At 36.9% G+C, this 20,968-nt stretch overlaps 1 protein-coding gene across 2 annotated transcripts; it reads left to right on the top strand.

Moving 5' to 3' along the window:
* Positions 1-17,721: 17,721 nt before the first annotated feature.
* Positions 17,722-20,421, top strand: TMEM225 (transmembrane protein 225). Of its 2 annotated transcripts, none has more exons than XM_035264308.3 (4): positions 17,722-17,984; positions 18,753-18,899; positions 19,173-19,307; positions 20,038-20,421. In XM_035264308.3, exons 1-4 carry the CDS (start codon positions 17,954-17,956, stop codon positions 20,256-20,258), a joined length of 534 nt encoding a protein of 177 aa, XP_035120199.1. In that variant the 5' UTR covers positions 17,722-17,953; the 3' UTR covers positions 20,259-20,421. The 2 variants fall into 2 exon arrangements, with proteins under 2 accessions (XP_035120199.1, XP_002754578.1); XM_002754532.6 differs by having other exon boundaries at positions 17,722-18,134.
* Positions 20,422-20,968: the final 547 nt, after the last annotated feature.

Here is a 20,968-nt window from a genome sequence, read left to right as displayed (position 1 = left end):
ATGATAACCAGTATCTACTTTAACCAACTGATAAACAGTAAACTCAACTAGCCTAGGGATAAAATTTTATGAGGTTGTATGTCCGACCAAAATAATCTGCTACATTGATTCACATCAATGTAGTAGATTCTAATTCAGAACTCAGGTAGTTTTTAACAATTTAAAGGCATAAAAAGTGTGTTTAAACATTTCAATGCATCTCAGAATATTATTAAAACTATGGCTAGTGAAAGTATTTTGCAAAGGTAAAGATCAGCATTGCCCAATAGAAATATAATGCAGACAAATGGCAATTTCAAATATTCTAGAAATTTACTTTGTAACAATTAAAAAAATGAAAAAACATATTTTAGTAGGATGTTTCATTTAACTCATTTCAATTATACCTTGATATCCATGGGAGATTCATTCCAGGACCCCCTCAGAAACCAAAATCCCTGGATGCTCAAGTCCCTGTTTTAAAATGATGTAGTATTTTTATATAACCTAAGCACATCCTTTAGTAGACCTTAAATCATCTCTAGATTACTTGTAACACCTAATACAATGTAAATGCCATGTATATATCTCTTTTAGTATACTGTTCAGGGAATAGCTACAAGAAAAATGTTTGTAAATATTCAATGCAGATATAAACATCCATTCAAACAAAAAAAAAATCTTCCATCTACAGTTGGTTGAATACATACATGTGGAACCCACAGACACACAGGCCAACTGTACATCCAAAATGTTATCATTTCAACATATGATTTATATTTTTAAAATGAATGTGATATTTATTTTCTTTTATTATACAAATCTGTGAAATCAATAGCATATTTTATACTTACAGCACATCTCAAATCACCTGGCTAGATTTTAAATGCTCAGTAGCCACCCATGGCTAGTGGCTATATTAATGGACAATGAAAGTCTAGAATGTGATTTTTTTCTAAATGTTTCAAATCTTAATTGCCCCCTTTTAAAGAAGGAAACCATTAGTACAGAGGTAACAGAAAGAACACTGAGCCATGAGTTACAAGATGTAGTGTCATTTCCATTTCTAAGACTTACAATGCAACCTTTGACGCATCACGAAGTCTCTCTGAACTTCATATTTTAATCTGTAAAAAATAATAAATACTTCAAAGGATAGTTATGCAAATTAAATGAAACAATAACTGTGAATATACTTTATATATTATAAGGTCTATATAAATATATTTTTAAGCAGGTGATTTATTAGACCTAAGATACTTAGATAAGGTGAGTAAGCAATACATAAATGAGTCTGAGATAGATGCTCGTGGCCTCTTCCCTATACTTCTGTGATTCCGTGGCCTCAAACATGCAGAAGCTCTAGAACCCATGGAGACAACCAGGAATTGATTTTAGAACACATTTTAATATCCTTATATTGTGAACATCGAAATTCTGAAGCTCACCTTTTTCCTCCCTGAAGACTATAGGTAAGTAGCTCTTCTTTCTCCAAACCTCCTCACTTCAGGAGAAACGATGGATTGATTATACCCTCTTCTTTAAGTGTCTGAACAACAGCAGCTAACAAGAAGCTATGACTTTTATTCTCAGTTCCAGTATTGTGTGTCAAGAAATATAAAGACCAGTTGTCCCAAGGGTTTCTTGTCTCCTGAGGTACAGCAGCCTATGTATTTGTAAGAACTATCCCTGAGCTGGCCTATCATTTTGGGAATCTAACATGGATTAGTCACACTAATACCTCTTGCCATTCAGTTGGGGAAGATACATGGTCTAACACATGGCTTGCATTTTAAAACGTTGAACAAATGAGGCATCATAGACAGTGCTTGGTATAATAAGCAGTAGGTAGACTATGAGGTCAGAGATGGAACAAATCACTACTATCTACAGCAATAAGCACAATCTTCATGGAAAGGTAGATTGTAAAATATGCCTTCAAAGGTGGTGAGGATCCATTTAAGCTGAGAGGATATGCAAGAATATTTAAGGTGTAGATAAAGGCATAAGCAAAGGAACCGAGAAGTAGAAAACATAAGGAATGTGTGAAGAACATTGGGAATGGCTGAAGTGTTTCTTGGATGAAAGAGGGGTTCAGTGTTTCTCATTTCTCGTAATGATGGAAGCAGAGTCAGAAGAATGACTGAGTCCAGCCCCCGAGTTCCTACTAATAGCTTTCCAGGACATCTGGAAGAATGTGCCTGGTGATCCTTGGGTGAGCGATTTGTGGCTCCATTAAAATAATACATGCACTTAAACCCACCAAATTTTCAGGGGCAAGTAGCTGTATTCAGGGCTGGCTTTGGGGAAAACTATGACACCACTTCAGATTATCTCATAATCAACAGTGTCTACTATGTCAAAGCCACTACATTTCTGGAGATGAAGCCGGGATAAATAAAACATGGTCCTTACCTTATTCATATTGGCTGGGTATTAAAACATGTTTTAACGTCAATTTTTTTTTTCTTGGGAAAAGTGCTCTTGGTACCATTCATATTGCCTTAACTATTCTCCCAGTGTACTGACCTCTGCTTTAACATTGCTCCACCATACATGTATTTGTGCCTATCTTCCCTGCTCTTTGGGAACTGTCCCCCTTGTTGAGACAAGGGACAATTTCTCATACATTAGGGCCTATCACGACGACTGGCTTATAGTAGAATTTATTTTTTTCAGGATCATCCTCATTCCTATTGAGCATCTATTCAATCAAAAGGCTTTGTTCTTTCCTGTCTAGAAGATCATGATCTGAAAAGCTGATTAAAATAGGCTAACTTACAGGAGAAGATTTTCACTTACTGTATAAATAACAAAATGGGATCAATTTTTAACCAGGGGAAATCAGTCATGAATGAGAAAGCAATGGTATTAGAAGAACAGATACTTAACATACAATATTCTTGCTTATTCTTAAAATCAAATATTATATATAATCATCAATTCTACTTATACTTGGCCTAGAAAGCTTATTACACAGAGGTCTACTAGAGTTAAATACTTAAAACACAAAACTTCAGCTATAGTCAATATACCCATTACCAGCCTGTGAATTATACATATTTTGAATAATGTTTAGTGAAATAAATTCCTGTTATGATCATATGTGTGTGAGAGTGTGTATTACTGCCTTGCCGTGCAAATAGTTTATTTTGAAACTAAAAAAAAATACTGATTTGCTACACAAATATCACAGAGTGTATCTGATTGCAAAAAACAATTTTTTAAAGCAAATGAAATATAATCCAAAGGCAAAGAGAAATGTTCAAATTATCTGTTAGTCTTCTTTGTTAATGTGGGTAAGCCAGAGTTAACTTAGCTATAGCAATCTCTTTATAGTTATGTCAGAAATTCCTTCCAATGTGTAGAGGAAGGTTTTTGGTCAGAAATGAGGAAAGTATAAAGTCAGGCAGGCTAGTATAAAGCCGGGGATCTAAAGAGCTTGTTTTGTTGTTCCTGTTGTTCTTGTTGCTATCTGGGTTTTTGTTTATTTTTAGTTTTTAGCCCTTTAGCTAGGGCCTTCTGAGGTGCTCAGTAGGGGTGTTTGGGTTTGGGAAGAACCACAGGACCACTGGCCTCATCCTACCACTCTCATTGTCACCATGGTAAAGTCCTGGAAAACAACTTCCTGCCCAATGGGAAGAAACTCTGCTCCACCCTAGCCAGCAGTGTGCATCCACCTCCACCAGGCAGCCTTGGCCTTTGCTGCTGCTCCTCCAGGCACTGCTGCCTTAGTCTTAAGGGAGCCAAGAGTAGATGGAGCAAAGGCACCTTGCTTACATTTGGTCTTCTGCACTGTACATTGCTACAGGTTTTATCCAAGAAATGCTAATGGTGCAGCAATATTTTCCAGGGATGTATACTAAAATTAAACTTCTGTTTCTACTTCCCTCAAATAACATGAAAATTCAAAGAAAGTCTGGTCAGATCTCGGTGAAAGCCTCCCTACTGCTCTCACCTTCCTAAGGGTGAACGTGGCTTCTTTTACTAGGTCAGACTCAGCAAATCAATTTCTTGCTTTCTCTCCTTTTGAATTCTTCAAGAAATCCTGGTTTTGATGAAAACCATATCTTAAAGATGGCCTTCACTACATTACCTGATGTGTCAAGATATGTCTGATCTGCCTACCTGTCTACAGACCCACTTATGCAAACACACACACACACACACACACACACACACACAGAGGGAAGAAATGGCAAAATAAACTGGTATTTGTTGAATACTGATCCAGGCATTTTGTAAACATGATCCCATTTAGTGGCAGTAACCACTCAATGAGGTAAACATTTAGCTCCATTTTATAGGTGAGACTACCAGAGCCCAGAGTGACCATTCTATTTGCTCAAGGCTGCACAGCTAATAAACGACAGACCCAAGAAGCAAAACTAGGGAGTCCCTCACACAAGGGTCCATGCCTTGCTGCCCCAAGAGAAAAGCAAGCAGGAAGTTGGATACTCATATTTGGAGATGGATAAAGAGGAGTTTTATAGTCCTTCTAGTTGACTTTGCACACATTATGAAATTTGAAAAGCAAACACAGATTTGGGGCAACAGCTCCATCCAATAACAAAGCTAATACACCTTGCTAGGGAAATATCTGCTAATCTTTCTGTCATTCATGTCTCCAAACAATAACGCATAACTCAAAAGTCTGCACACATAAACGAGTGATTGCTGGAGAGAATCCCTGGAAGCAAAAAAAAAAAAACCAAACAAACAAAAAAACTCTAGATTTAGAATTCCTGAACTTGTGAGTTCCATCCGCAAAGAAACTGAGAAGTGTATAAAGGGCCTAAAAAGATAAGGAACATCTCCAAAAATGAAATATTGCAACATGTCCCAACATTGTTAGTTGCCCGACTATCCGTGCTATTTCTGGAAAAGATTCTTAAAGGTTAGTATGTGAAAAACAATCACCCAGACCACCTGGTAAAAAGGGGCTCCTCTTCTCAGCCCCTAAAGTTCTGATTCTGCAAATCTGTGGTTGGGAATAGGAATCTTCAATTTCAATAAGCATTCCAGAGATTTACATAGTCACAAAATCCTGTAGTGTAGCAAAATGCCATCATCCACTTCTGCACACCAAAGAATCCTGTCCAAATGACTCATGCCTACACCTTGGGAAGGTATCCTGATAAAGAAAAGAATAGGGAATTCTGTAATCCCAGCACTTTGGGAGGCCGAGGTGGGTGGATCACGAGGTCAAGAGATCGAGACCATCCTGGTCAACATGGTGAAACCCCATCTCTACTAAAAATACAAAAAATTAGCTGGGCATGGTGGCACGTACCTGTAATCCCAGCTACTCGGGAGGCTGAGGCAGGAGAATTGCCTGAACCCAGGAGGTGGAGGTTGCTGTGAGCCGAGATCGCGCCATTGCACTCCAGCCTGGGTAACAAGAGTGAAACTCCGTCTCAAAAAAAAAAAAAAATAGGGAATTCAAGTGGCATGAAAAACTGTCTGAGTGGAAGTATGAACATACACCATAAACATGCTGTACAGATATTGTTCACCCATAAACAAGCCTCAGCTTCACTAAGACCCAACACATATAATAGTCGGAAACATCCCACTCTTACCTATGTTCCCCCAAGTTTCACACTGACCCATTTGTGCCTTTCCCTTCAGACAGATGTCAGGAACAGCTGTTTCAGCTACACAAAGCAGAATATAGTACTGCCTTGGAAACATGTTTCGTGTTTCTTGGCCATGAGTCAGACTACCAGGGCCTCAGAGAGTCAGGACTGCCAGCATACAGCCTCTCAACTCCAAGCCAAAGAACAGACAAGCAGGTAGACACATCCTTTCACTTTAAAATACAGCCATGCATTGCTTAATAATGGGGATAAATTCTGAGAAATCAGTATCTAGGCAATTTTGTGGCTGTGTGAACATTATAGAATGTATTTACTACACACCCAGGCTATATGGGATAGCTCCTGAACTACAAACCTGTATAGCATGTTACTGTACTGAATGCTTCAGGCAATTGTAACACAATGGCAAGTATTTATGTGCCTAAACATATCAGAACATAGAAAAGATGTGGTAAAAATACAGTATTATAATCTTATGGAACCACTGTCATAGATATGCTCTAACATTGACAAAAATGTCATTATGCCGTGCATGACTGTAAAAGAAAATAAGTATCCAGGTGACAGTCCCAGGAACAATCAAATCAAAGATTTGCCCATGAAATCCCAGCCTTCAGAGACAGACGTTCAGAAGTTTATTATTAGACTTTTCTGACCTTGCAATTATTGTTTGGATCATAACTACCTAATCAGGTTGCCAAGTGACTTTGGCTTATTTAGATTAGTAATCATTCTATCTTTCTTTATGGTCTCCAGAGCTTGTGTTGTTTATAAAAAGTTTTAATTGCCCCAGTTGGGACTATGTTCAATTATTTGCAAATGAATCCTGTAATCGTTCATGCTACAATATTACAGTTTCTACTTTTTTGAAGATTCCTACAGGTGGAACATTTGCACATGTGTATACAGTCCCAAGTGGATTCCAGTTTTTTAAATCATCCCTGGACTTTCCCCAATTATCTGTCATAAGGCTGACATGATTTATGATTCATTTTGTGCATTTGTCTTGTGGACCCTACTAATCTGCTAACTAAATATCTGGATGGAGGAGATACACAGAGAAAGTCAGAGAGAAAATAAATGCATGCACAGGCTTCTCCTTTTCCAGACTTATTAAGATTCATTACTGCTTTTAACTAGTAGCATGTGGTCTTTTCACAAGTTATCTCACCTCTCTGAACCAAAGTTTTCTTATTTTTTTCTTTTTCCTTTTAGTTGACATGAAATAATTGTACACATTTATGGGGTACTGCTGAGATTAGCTTGGTGGTAGAGACCCCAACCCAGGTGGTGCTGCAGGAATTAAGAAACAGACACAGATAGAGTGCAAAAGGTGATATTTCAATATGTGTATACAATGTATAATGCTCAAATCAGGATAATTAGCATATCTCTTTCCTCAAACATTTATCATTCTTTGGGTTGTGAACATTCACAGTTATCTCTTCTAGCTTTCTGAAAATATACACTAATTCACCTTAGCATGCTGTAGAACAATAGAATCATACCTCCTATCCAGCTGTAATTTGGTATCCATGTACCAACCTCTCTCCATCCTCCCCTTCCCCTTACTCTTCCCAGCCTCTAATACCCATAATGCTACTCTACTTCCATGAGCTCAAAATAATTTTTTAGCTCCAACATAAGAGTGAAAATATGTGGTATTTATCTTTCTGTGCCTGACTGACTTTGCATAACATAACATCCTCCAGACACATCTAAGTTATTGTGGATGACAAGATTTTATTATTTTTATGGGTGAATAGTATTCTGTGTGGGTGTGTGTGCATGTGTGTGTGTACTGTTTGTGAACACACAAACACATACGTATATATATATCACATTTTCTCTATTTATCCACCTGTTGATAGACACAGACACATAGATTGATCCTATATCTTGATTGTGAATAGTGCTACAATAAACATTAAAGTTTAGATACCTCTTTGACATACTTATCTCTTTTCCCGTGGATATACACCCAGTAGTGGGATTGTTGGATCACATGGTCGTGCTGTTTGTAGTTTTTCAAGGAACCTCCATACAATTGTCCACAATGGCTGTACTAATTTACATTTCCCCCAACAGTATACAAGAGTTCCCTTTTCTCTGCATCCTCACCAGAATTTGTTATTTATTGTCTTTGTTTTAATAGCCATTCAAACTGGGATGTGGTGATATTTCATTGTGGCTTTGATTTGTATTTCCTGGATGATTCTCATAAATCTTGATCATTTTTCATGTTTGTTGGCCATTAATAGGTCTTCTTGGGCTGGGCACAGTGGCTCACACCTGTAATCCCAGCACTTTGGGAGGCCAAGGTGGGTGGACCATGAGGTCAGCAGTTTGAGACAAGCCTGGTCAAAAAGGGGAAACCCTGTTTCTACCAAAAATACAAAAATTAGCCAGCCGTGGTGGCACATGCCTGTAGTCACAGCTACTTGGGAAGTGGAGGCAGAAGAATCACTTGAACCCGGGAGGTGGAGGTTTCAGTGAGCTGAGATAGCACCACTGCACTCCAGCCTGGGTGACAGAGAAAAACTGTGTCTCAAAAATAAATAAATAAATATGTGTATGTATATATATACACACACACATAGATAGCATTTGCAAATATTTTTCCCCACTTTACAGGTTATCTCTGTACTCTGCTGACTGTTTCTATTGCTATGCAGAAGCTTTTCAGTTTAAATAGCCCCATTTGTCTATTTTTGTTTTTGTTTCCTGTGCTTTTGAAATCTTAACCATAAAACCTTTGCCTAAACCAATGTCCTAAAGGATTTTTCCTGTTTTCTTCTAGTCGTTTCATAGTTTGAGGCCTTACGTGTAAGTCTTTAATCCATCTTGAGTTTATTTGTATATGTGGTAAGAAATATGGGTCTTGTTTCATTCTTCTGCATATGAATATTCAGTTTTCTCAGCATTGTTTACTGAAGAAGGCGTCCTTTTTCCAATGTATGCTTTGGCGCCTTTGTTGAATATCAGTTAGCTGTAAATAAGTGGATTAATTTCTGAGTTCTCTATTTTGTTCCATTTATTTTGTGCCTGTTTTCACCAAGGTTTCAATATTGATAAGCTAGATATATACTACTACCAACAGATTATCTATTTGAATGTTAAAGGTTCTTTTAAAGATCTAGTAAGAAATATATACGGAAGTATTTTCTAAAATATAAAGAGCTTCATATATGTTTGCTGGTATTAATAGTGCTTGTTGGGTAGCTTCTGACGGAGGGAGTGGTGAGGGAATCAGATATGTGAACCATCTACTTCCTCTAACTCCACCCCATTTTTTAAGGTCGGTGTCAGTATGATATATGAAAAACACCTAAATACTACCGGAGAATGTTATGACACACATTTTTTCTTTCTTTTTTTTTTTAAGAAACAAGATCTCACTAGGTTGCCCATGCTAGAGTGTAGTGGCTATTCACAGGTGTGATTATAGCACACCAAAGCCTCAATCTACTGGGCCTCTAATACCCAGAAGCTCAAGTCATCTTCCTGGGATCAAGTCATCTTCCTGTCTCACCCTCCCACCTCCTTCTCCTGAGCAACTAGGACTACAGGTGCCTACAACTACACCAGCTTTGTTATAACATACTTTTGTATATTGACACAATAAACTGTGTATGTATTTATTAAAATTATAATTTTAAAATCTGTTTCTAACTCTTCATAGTTCTAGTTACATATAATAAGAATGTTTTGATTGCAACCACATAGAACATGTATGCTTGTAAACAGAACCTGGAAAATAATATGCCAAAGGAAATTAGTTGCTGTGGTAAAATACTATAATTTATGGATTTTTTTCTAAACATTCTTGCACGTTGCTGTTATCTATTCTTCCTTTTCTCTATTTTCATTCTAAGTCCTTTCAATTTCTCACAATTTTGACTTCTCCTCACTTTTTCAATAAAGATATTTTCTTATCTTTGTCCATTGCTAACTCATCATAAATTTAAAATTTTGCTTTTTTAGGAACTCTGTCTTAGGCTCCTTCACTCAGAGAGGTAGAAGGGAATCAAGCTTCATTGTGATGCAAGGAGGTGGTTACAGATGATTTTACCACCTTTGAGTTCTCATCTACATTTCATCCGAATGGATAGCCTGGGAAAGAAAGCCCAGAGTATCTCAACCCTCAAGAAAACAAAATAATGTAGGAAATCACACTAAATATGTGGACATATGGGAAGGAAGACAAAATGACTAAAAGAAAGGATTTATATTAACAACTGAGGAGTGGATACATCAAATTAGACAGAACATAAATTGCCCTAGTGACTATTTAAATGCTGGATCATATTTCTCAAAGTAAGGATGAAGAATGAAACAATGAAGCTTTTCTTCCCATTTTTCTAACACCATACATCAGATATTTGAGACACTGTATCAATTAACTCATAAGTATACCCATCTATTGCATTTGGGGGGCCTGAGAAAGATGAATAAATAGCAGTCTATCTAGTCAATGTCAGAGCAGTGAAAATTTATCTGCTCAGTAAATCTTGTCTTATGCATGACAGGTGCTGTTTCAGGGACTAGGGCTACAACTGTGGGGGAAAAAATACCTTCAAAGAGTTTATGGTGTAGAAAAAAATATACTTACAAACAAAATATTTTTAAATCATGTGAATCATAATTTTGGAAAATATGCACAGTGTGAAACAGAAGAACAGAAAGAAGACATTTGGTGGTAAGTGTATTTACCAAAGTGTCTAGCTCTATTCGAAAATATGACCTGAATAAGCATAATAAAATAAATAATTAGATTTCTTTCTTCAATATTAAAACACTTAGACATCATCTTGTCGTAGCAGAAAAGAAGGTACTAGCCTAGTCTTTGGCCTGATTTCAGCCATGCAAACCCTAAATCCTGAATTAAGACACAACTGTATTATTCTCCTTTCCATAGAGATGTAATGTCCCATATGACTTCAGATAATGATAGCATAAAAAGCTACAGTTAGAGAGAGTCAGAAAATCAAAACCATCTCATTTTAAATTAAAGCTCAAAGAATACAGTTACTTTTTTATTAACAAAAATGGCCAGGTCGTGGCAGAATGAAAACTAGAATGCAAGTCTTTTTAAAACTACTTTATAGCACTCTTTGCATTGATCCACACATACTATTAAAATGGTTTCTCTTCAGTGTTTCTCTGGACATTTACCTATTGCAAAGAATTAATTCTACACTGACACAATGAGAAACCAAACAGATTTCTTAAAAAGAAGAATTTTATCTGAGTTCAATTTTATCTGAAAAAGACAAACATAAGACAGGCATAGAAATATTTTACATTCACCAAAACTGTTTATAGATGTATCTTAGGGGAAATTATATGTCCAAAGCTCTTAAAATTGCTCTGAACACATAACAATTGCTTAACTACTAAAGGTAGTAATAAATCAAGTCTTTTTTTTTTTTTCCTGAGTTGGAGTCTCGCTCTGTTGCCAGGCTGGAGTGCAGTGGCCAGATCTCAGCTCACGCAACCTTCATCTCCTGGGTTCAAGCGACTATCCTGCCTCAGCCTCCCAAGTAGCTGGGACTATAGGTATCCACCACCACACCCAGCTAATGTTCAAAACAGAACATGAAAATAAAAAATTCTGAGCAAATGATAGAACGTACACATACATGCATGCATACACATTAGCAATAGCCAATAAAGCAGAGAAAAACCATTACACAAAACCAACATAATTTTTTAAATTAAACAAATAATATCAGACATAAAAGAATACTTTGAACAAAAAAAAGGTTCAGGTTACAATAATAAAATAATGAATATTTCAAAAATTAAGCAAAACATTTTAATACATACTTTACCAGAAAATGTATGTAAGACAATGAATTTGCACATGAAAACATACTTTATGTCATTAGTCATAAGGAAAATATAAATCAAAACCAAAATGAGATATGACAAATCAAATATCAAATCTGACAATAGCTGAAATTGAAATGACTAAAAATATTGAGTGCTGATAAGGATATGAAGCAAGTGAAAAGCTCAAACATTGCTGTAGGGAATACCAAATAGTACAGCCACTTTGGAAAACAATTTAACACTTTCTTGTAAAGCTAAAAATACACATACCATACAATGTCATTTTTAGGTATTTACCCAGGTGAAATGAAAACAAATGCCCATACAAAGACCTATATCCTAACATTTATAGCACCTAGATTCAAGACAGCTAAAAACTGGAAAAAGCCAAATTTTCCATTTGCAGGAGAATGATAAACAAATTGTGGTACAATCATCCAATGAAATTCAATTCAGTAATTAAAAAAAAAGAAATACCCATATACTCAACAAAGTGAATGCATCTGGAAAGTACATATTTTGCTAAATCAAAGTAGATGATCAAAATATCTATATTTTGCATAATTTCAATTTATATGACATTCTAGAAAGAGCAAACCTATAAAAACAGAAATCAGGTCAATGTTTACCAGAAGGTAGGGATGGGAGAAGAGACTGACCATCAAAGAGCATGGAAAAATGTCTCAAGATTATAGACATGTTCTATGTATTAAATATTACAGTGGTTACATAACTGCACACATTTATCAAAATCTCCTCTATCTGTACACTTTAAAAGGGTGAACTTTATTATTTGTAAATTATACTCCAAGGAACATGATTTTAGAAAACATATTGTCAAAGTCTATTAAACAGTTTATTTTTTATTTTATTTTTATTTTTTTGAGATGGAGTTTCGCTCGTTACCCAGGCTGCAGTGCAATGGCGCGATCTCGGCTCACCACAACCTCCACCTCCTGAGTTCAAGCAATTCTCCTACCTCAGCCTCCCGAGTAGCTGAGACTACAGGCACGCGCCACCATGCCCAGCTAATTTTTGTATTTTTAGTAGAGACGGGTTTCACATTGTTGACCAAGATGGTCTCGATCTCTTGACCTCATGATCCACCCGCCTCGTCCTCCCAAAGTGCTGGGATTATAGGCGTGAGCCACCCAACAGTTTATTTTTTTTAACTCAGAATAAAAGTAGGTAAGCATTATGTAGATGTAAATCAGGAACTAAATGAACTAAGATAAAAAATTGAAATTTTTAAACAAAAAAATGACCCCTATAGAGAGTTTAAACACATAATTGTCCATAAAAGAAATGGGGAAAAGTTGCCAATGAGCTACAATGCATAAAAGAATAGGCACAGAGGATTTTGCAAAGGAGTTCTACCACAACTCCAAGAGCTAGTAAGCCCAATGTTCCAAACTGTTACTGAGCATTGGAAATGAAAGAATGCTTCCATACTCCTATGTTGGAATAAATATAACATTGATTTAAAACCTGATATTGATTGTCCACCTCGAAAAAATTATCTCACTATACCCACCAGTACAAAAGTACTATAAATATGGTCCACTGCACATTAAAAAATAATATGTATAACCAAGTGAGGTTTATTACAAGAATAAAAGAACTACAGAATATCAGCAAATCCATTAATATAATTTGCCATCTTAATAGATCTAAATTGAAATTACATGTTCTTCTCAATAGATCTCAAAAAATCATTTAACAAAATGCAACACCTGATCTGTTTTTTTTAATTGATGAGATAGGAATCAATGCCTACTTTCTTAAAAGATAAAGCATGTATTATAGAATGGAGAAACATTGTTTCAATTAAGGTAGGACAAGGACAAAGAAACCTACTATTGTCACTACTGTTTGACCTTGTAATACAAGTCTCTGAGAAATCAAAAAAACAAGCAGAAACAATTAGAGGCATAAAAATTATAAAGAGTAAAATTATATCATTTTAAGAACATATAAAATCATAACTTGAAAACCTAAGAGAATATAAAACAATAATTTTCAATAAGATAATAAGAATTTGGTAGGAAATCAGTAGAAATAAAATTAGCATAACAAAACCACAGGCTTTATATATACAAATTATAACCAATACAAAAATGCAATGGAGTAGAAGATCTAATCAAACTATAGACATAAAGACATATGTCAACACAGCTATTTCAAAATAAGGCATATTCTAGCAGATTAAAACATAGAAGAATTAAGCTAATCAATAAACTGATTTATATAACCTGTCATCATACATAAATTTCGTTATTGGTATAAGAATTTTACCTTTTTGTTTGTTCATAGAATATGCAAAGTTAATCATGTGCTCAGGCACAAAGAAAATCTTGACAAATTCAAAAAGTAAATTTTTCTGGGTATTTATTTATATTTATATTTTATTTTATTTTTGAGACAGAATCTTGCTCTGTTGCCCAGGCTTGAGGGCAATGGCACTATCTTGGCTCACTGCAACCTGCGCCTCTCGGGTTCAAGCAATTCTCTTGCCTCAGCCTCCCAAGTATCTGGATTACAGGTATGTCCCCGCCACACCCAGATAATTTTTGTATTTTTAGTAGAGATGGGGCTTTACCATGTTGGCCACGCTAGTCTCAAACTCCCAACCTCAGATGATCTGCTCCCCTCGGCCTCCCAAAGTCCTGAGATTATAGGTGTGAGCCACCATGCCCAGCAAGGTATACATTTATTGTAATCTATTTTTAACAAAGAAAAAAAATTAAACTGTAGTCTAAAATTGATAGCTGCTTGGTAATTAAGAAATTCTCCTAGACTATCCCCAAATTCCTGGTGAAATCAAAACTAAAATTTAAAACTGTCTAAGAAGAAGCAAAATAGTAAAAAAAAAACTTATAGGAAATGCATGAAATATATCAAACTCAGTGCCTAGAGAAAAATATATAGTCTTAAGTATATACATATTAAAGAATTAAAAACTATTTTAAAAAGTTTTAGGAATAAAAGCAAAAACAAAAGGAAAATAATTAAAATAATAGCTCAGAATAATGAAATACGATCTTAAAAATATTTTCAAATGGATAAATGCCTAAATAAATGGACCTTTAAAAGACCAACAAAACTTACAACTAATAAATCATATTTTTTATTTGTATACTTTAAGTTCTGGGGTAATATGCAGTTTGTGCAGGTTTGTTACATGGATATACATGTGCCATGGTTGTTTGCTGCATCCATTCTCTCATCATCTACATTAGATATTTGTTATCCCTGCCCAATCCCTCAACCCCCTACTAACCCTACCCTAGCCCTCCCACTCCCCAACAGGTCCTGGTGTGTGATGTTCCCCTCCTTGTGTCCATGTGTTCTCATTGTCCAACACCCACTTATGAGTGAGAACATGCTGTGTTTGGCTTTCTGTTCTTGTGTCAGTTTGTTGAGAATGATGGTTTCCAGATTCATCCATGTCCTTGCAAAGGATATGAACTCATCCTTTTTTATGGCTGCCTTGTATTCCATGGTATATATGTCCCATATTTTGTTTATCCAATCTATCACTGATGGGCATTTCAGTTGGCTCCAATTCTTGGCTTATTGTAAACAGTGCCACAACAGACATACGTGTGCATGTGTCTTTATAGTATAATGTTTTATAATCCTCTGGGTATATAACCAGCAATAGGATAGCTGGGTCAAATGGTATGTCTATTGCTAGATCCTTGAGGAATCACCACACTGTCTTCCACAATGGTTGAACTAATTGACACTCCCACCAACAGTGTAAAGGTATTCCTATTTCTCCACATCCTCTCCAGCATCTGTTGTCTCCTGGTTTTTTAATAATCACCATTCTAACTGGCATGAGATGTTATCTCAGAAGAAACAAAGAGAGAGTACGTCAATCTATGGCAAAAAGAAAAATCAATCCTTATCTTCTAGTGCCACAAACAAATATTTAATTATGTCAGGATTTGGTTCAGAATAATTCAGAGGATGAGCTTTGAAACTAGATGAAGAATACATGGGAATTAATTATACTACTGTCTATTTTTTTTCAAAATTGCACATTTCCATCTGAAGCTACAATTCTATTTTTATTTTTCCATTTATCATTATTTATTTGCTCTAGTCACCTGTTAAAAGAAAAAAAAAAACCTGTCCTACTTCTACTTCTCTCATTATTCTACTGAAAATGCTATGGCCAAAATCACCAATGACATTCCAATTACCAAATTCAGTGACCTTTTCTTTTCTATCTCTGTGACATTCTGTGTGATTTTCTGCGTGGTGACATGCACATCTAGGTTTCAATTGTTATCCTAAGTCTGATAACCCCTTGTCTATTACCCCCTGAATGTACTCGATCTCATCCAAGGATGATACCCTGTAATCTACTGTCAGGTTCCCAAACTAAATTTTTTTTTCTGTCAATTGCATGTCCTGTCAGCACCTTCAGCTTAACCAAACCAGTGCTTACCAAGTTCTTCCTCATCCTGTTTGCACTTCCTTCCATATTTTAGATCTTACTAAATGACACTTTTGACTAGCTGGAATGGCAGGTGGAATGGCAGCTGGAAGGGTATCTTTGACTAGTTCTCCCTACCTAAGAACTTGATTTCCTTTTTGACCTGTATCTTACTTATCTCTCACATCCTGTTTCTTTCTCTAATTTGGCTACATCTTTGAATCTTTACTGCCACTACCAGTCAAAACTAAAATGAGACAAAAGTCTTTCAGCACAGGAATTCTACTCTTAAGAATCAATGGCCTAGAAACAAAATTATCAACATGGAAGAGCATAACAGGAGTTGCCTATATGTCCTCTTGGTCCTCCCACTCCCCTAGGTCCCAGGGTCAAGGGTCAAATCAATAAATAATTCCGGCAACCCTAACAACAAGCATACCCTGATATGGGATTGGTAAATGGTGGGAGTTCATCCCCACAGCTACCAGCACTGTTAGCTAGTGTGGCTTGCGGTTTCTAGGAGGTTTAGGAATAGCTCTTGAGAAAGAAGGGAAATAGCACCTTAAGGGCAGCCAGATGCTCAATGTAAAGGCTAGGTATTCTCGCCTCTATAAAGGATGACTCTGAAGGACCACCCCAGATCCAGAGCACCTGGTACGGTCGGCCAGGGCTGCTTCTGTTGCAACCACATCTCAGTTCACCTTCTGCTCAAACCTGCTTCCCTTAAACAACTACAGATGTGATTTCCAAAAGCGCTTTACAAAAAACTCCCTAGGTACAAATTCCTGCCTCAGAGTCTTTTCCCAGAAAACCCAAATTAATACTATGGTAATTGCTGACAGATCATGTATTATGTGCCAAGAACTCCTTCAAGTGCATTATGTCTCTAAACTTATTTAATCTTTACAAAATCCCTAGGTAATAGGAAACATTGTCTCTCAGACCACACAGCTGCCGAGTGATAGAGCCACAATTTAAAACCAGAATCCTCAGTCCATTTTCTTAACCCTAAAGCCTCCCTAGTAAGATTAAGTATATTGTTTAGTATTGTGTTTAAAAATGAAAAAGGTAAATAATAATAATACACAAAGATGTGTAGAGAGATATAGAAGAAAGACAGCTTGACATGTTTGAGGTAATTTAAAAAAAAAAAAAAGTCTATTTTGACCCAAGGAAAGTAGCCTGCATTGAGGTCAGAAAACAGGCAGAGTGAGGCCTTTGGAGATGAAGCGCATCTTAGTTGTGAAAAAGGCATGTTTATGGATTGCAGCAGAAGTCCTCTAGCTCTTGACTCTGATGTATACCATGTTTGCCTCAAGGAATCCAAAAATGTTTTATGTGCCAAGTTACAGAAGCAATTCTGACAAGAAATGGTTACCCATGTCCTATAAATTAGATTGGGCTATAATGGCTCAGTTGTCTGGTTTCAGGGTGATGGTTTCAACCAGCCAGTTGTCTGGTTTCAGGGTGATGGTTTATTTCCTGGATGACTGCCTAACTAAACATCAGTGGAACCTCCCCATGGGAACACACATTTCTTCAAACGTCCTAAATTTTGAATGGTCATTCTGTTTTGTGATACTAGCTAGCTATTTATCTCAATGATCTTGAAATCCTTTTCCTCTTCACTGACCCCTACCGAATGTTAACTAATCCTGGAGTGTGTAATTCTAACTCCTAAACTGGACCTCTTTAGTCATGCACGTCTAACTTCGTTCAAGGCCTCTAATGATCCCGTATCTGACAGCTCTTTCTATATGTGATGTCAGACCTCTATATCTGATAGGTCTCTTAGGACCTCTGCGTCCCTTGGTTCTTTCACTCCACTAGGCCTCAGGGTCAAGGGTCAAACCAATAGATGATTCCATGGCAGTTGGCAGTCCTGACAGCAGGCTGACACTGATAGATACAGAAGTGGTGAAGGGTGGGAGTCATCTGTCTTCTCTGTTTTCTAGGCTGCTTCAGATTCTGCTGCCACCAATGCCTCAGCAACCACTGAAAGTTCAGATATCGCCCTTCCTATAACTAACCAAATCAAGGAAGAGACCTACAAAATACTGGTGGCGGTTCCAGCTAGAAATTTTCACTCATAATGGTGCAAGTTTCACATAGAAGAATCCAGGGTATGAACACACTTTTCTCCTCCTGGGCCATAGTCTTACTGGTGATGGGAATCGCCATAGATGAATGGGTTGAACTGATTCCAGAAGACGAAAGAGCCAAGATGAACCACAGTCCATGGATGAGGTGTTGCAATGCTCTTTGGCCAGAAGGTCAGAACTGTACTCTAGAAATAGATGGGCAGAAAGGAAGGGTGTCCTTAACTTTCCTTAACTTGCATTAATCTTACCAGTGTACCCATTATTTTCTGGTACAGCTTCTCAAGTTGCAGTGTTCCCCCTTCCATAGTCAATGCAGTCAAGGCAGACTCCAAAATCTCACCATTTAGGAATTCTGGAGAAAAGTTTGTATGCTCACAGCCTTAACTGCTGGACATTTCAGAAGTCCCAGCAGTAGCAGTAGGGTGATCGGCACAACTAGACATGTGGTTAAGAAAGAAAGGCAACTGGCATTAAATAGTCTGTAGTGCCAGTAGAAGATGATGATAGGGTGAATTGGGGTATTTAACAAGAAATGAGTTCAAAGAAAATAATAGAAGAGAAAGATGCATACAGAGACAACAGAATAGAGAACAACTGTTTCTGGTTGTCTTTCTCATTCAGCTTAAGGTTCCTCTGCCTCTTTGTTCTTTCGCAACTTCTTTCTTACTATGTAATCAAATCTTTCACCCTATTCCCTATTCCAATTTTAACCTAGAGATTTCTGGACCCCAGGTGGAAATGCCTAGAAGAAATATATGCCTTCTCAAAACAGCTTCTGCTTTCCAACAGATGACCTAAAAGTGGTCAGGATCATGATGATGTCGAGCCTTGGCCTTTCCTTCCTCCTTACCTTGATCCTGGGTATGAAATTCACCTATCTGATTCCTCAAAACAAATATATAAACCTCTTCACTACCATCCTCAGTTTCTTATCAGGTAAATTCCTGGCTCCTGTAACACAGGTTTGTAGGTGTACTTTGATGGGTGGGTTCAGGCTGCAGTCCCTGAAAACCATATAGAGAGAGATACAACTATATATATATGCAGCTTCTGAGTTAAATGTACCACAAAAGCAGGATCAGGATCAGTCTTTGGGCAAGGTGCAGTTAAACTGGGTGGAGGGTGGGAAGTCAAGTGTGTATTGAATGAAGACTTGCATCAAGGAGCCAGTTCCTTAAAGGGACTTTTTTTCCTTTTTCTGGACATTAGGTATCCTTCTCCTCTGGGCACTCATATTATATGACAACAAGCTGAAGCAAGGTCAATCTGTGCACTTCTCTAGTTACAATATCAACTGGATCATGTACACTGCCTACTTAAACATTTTCTTCCTTTTTGTCTGTGGTGAGTGCCTCCAGGGCCCTTGAAGGGTATTAAGAACCAATCTAAGCCCGACAGAGGGAAGGGTAAATTGGGATAGGGGAATAGAGGGGGGAGTGCCAAACCTTGCATTTTAAAAAGCTGCAGTTCACCTGGATTCATTCTCTGAGAACAGTTCCTCCAAGGAGAGTGGGATGTCAGGCCTCTGTGAGATGTCTGCTGTGCCTGGCCTCAGAGGGCAGCGCCTCGTCTCCACCTTTTCTTTTGCCTTTCATACCCTCCCCACTTTAGTTAAGAGATAACCATCAAAGTCATGACCAAGTTGGGTGTCTGAGACAGAATGCTCAGCCACCGTGGAGATGAACAGTCACCCTGGGAGTACACTGTAGCGTCAAGGCAATTTGAGGGCAAAGAGAAATAATATCTGATGCTAGATGGCCATCTACCAAAACTGAAATCTCTCCTTTCCTAAGAAGTCTTTAAAATTTCATTTGTAATTGCACTTCCTACCCCAAAAAGGAGCATGTTCTCTTTCAAAAAGAATCCTCAATTTTATTAAGCTGAGCATCATTTAAGCTATTGTGCATACAGGTCCAGTTTCTTCCACTAAAGCATTCACCTCCCAGATGGCTTTGGGTAGTTAAAAGGGATCCACCAGGCTTTGGGTCAGGGTCTTCAGCTAAATTGGAGGGAATTGTTTCTGTGACTCTTTGTTGTTCCCTTCATCCCATTCCCCGGAATCTCTTTTCCCTAGGAATCTTTTCTCTACTAGAGTACCAGTTGTCTACTGGTAGCTGTACCTGCCTGAACATCCATAAATCTGACAAAGAATGTAAGGAATCTGAGAATCATATCAAAGGTATTTCATTACCAGAACGCACTGCAATGCCTCGGAGCATTGTCCGTGTACACACTGTGAATTCAAAGGAAGGAACTCTAAACAAACAAACACATCACGTAACCTGGGCTCTGTGATTTGGCCATCTATTTCTTGCAGTATATGCTCATCTTTACGGAAAAAATTTTGTGGGTGTGTGCTATATCTCCAACCATGTTGCCTCTATTTGACTTCTTGGTCGGGGTTTGTAAAAAGATCTGGAAGACGGCTTTTAAAATAAATCCTGGCCTGCTGAATGAATAGTTTTGTCTGCAACATTTATTGTTAATATAATAAATATTATCATGTAAATAATACTTGCTGTATTAAGTCCATACATCACAAAGATTTATAATGATATATAATAGTTTTTATTGTATTGTGAAATATTTCAAAGATACATCAAAAATATAAAACAATTATCAAATATCTATGTACACATCACCCAACTTTATACAATTTTAACATTATTTCTTTGAGAAGTTTTTCAATTAAATTTATAGATATAACTGATGTTCCTCTAAAAACTTCTTTAATTTCATTCCCTCCCTTGTTTCCTATCATAAAATGCAGGATGCATAGCTGATGGTTTTACACTCATGTTGGCATTTTTACTACAAATGTCTGCATCTATAAAAATTATGTAGATCAGCTGTTCAAATGTTTGAAAGTTAGTAATTATATTGTAGATATATTTATTTTAATAAATTACTGAAATAAATCTTCTAATTATTTTAGAATTCCTGAATCTATCTATGTAAGTAAAAATTGGTTCCTTCATATCTTTTTGCAGTTCATATTTTGTGGT

The sequence above is a fragment of the Callithrix jacchus genome, chromosome 10, assembly GCF_049354715.1.
Source record: "Callithrix jacchus isolate 240 chromosome 10, calJac240_pri, whole genome shotgun sequence".
Taxonomy (NCBI): Eukaryota; Metazoa; Chordata; class Mammalia; order Primates; family Cebidae; genus Callithrix; species Callithrix jacchus.
This window is presented reverse-complemented; position numbering and strand designations above follow the sequence as displayed.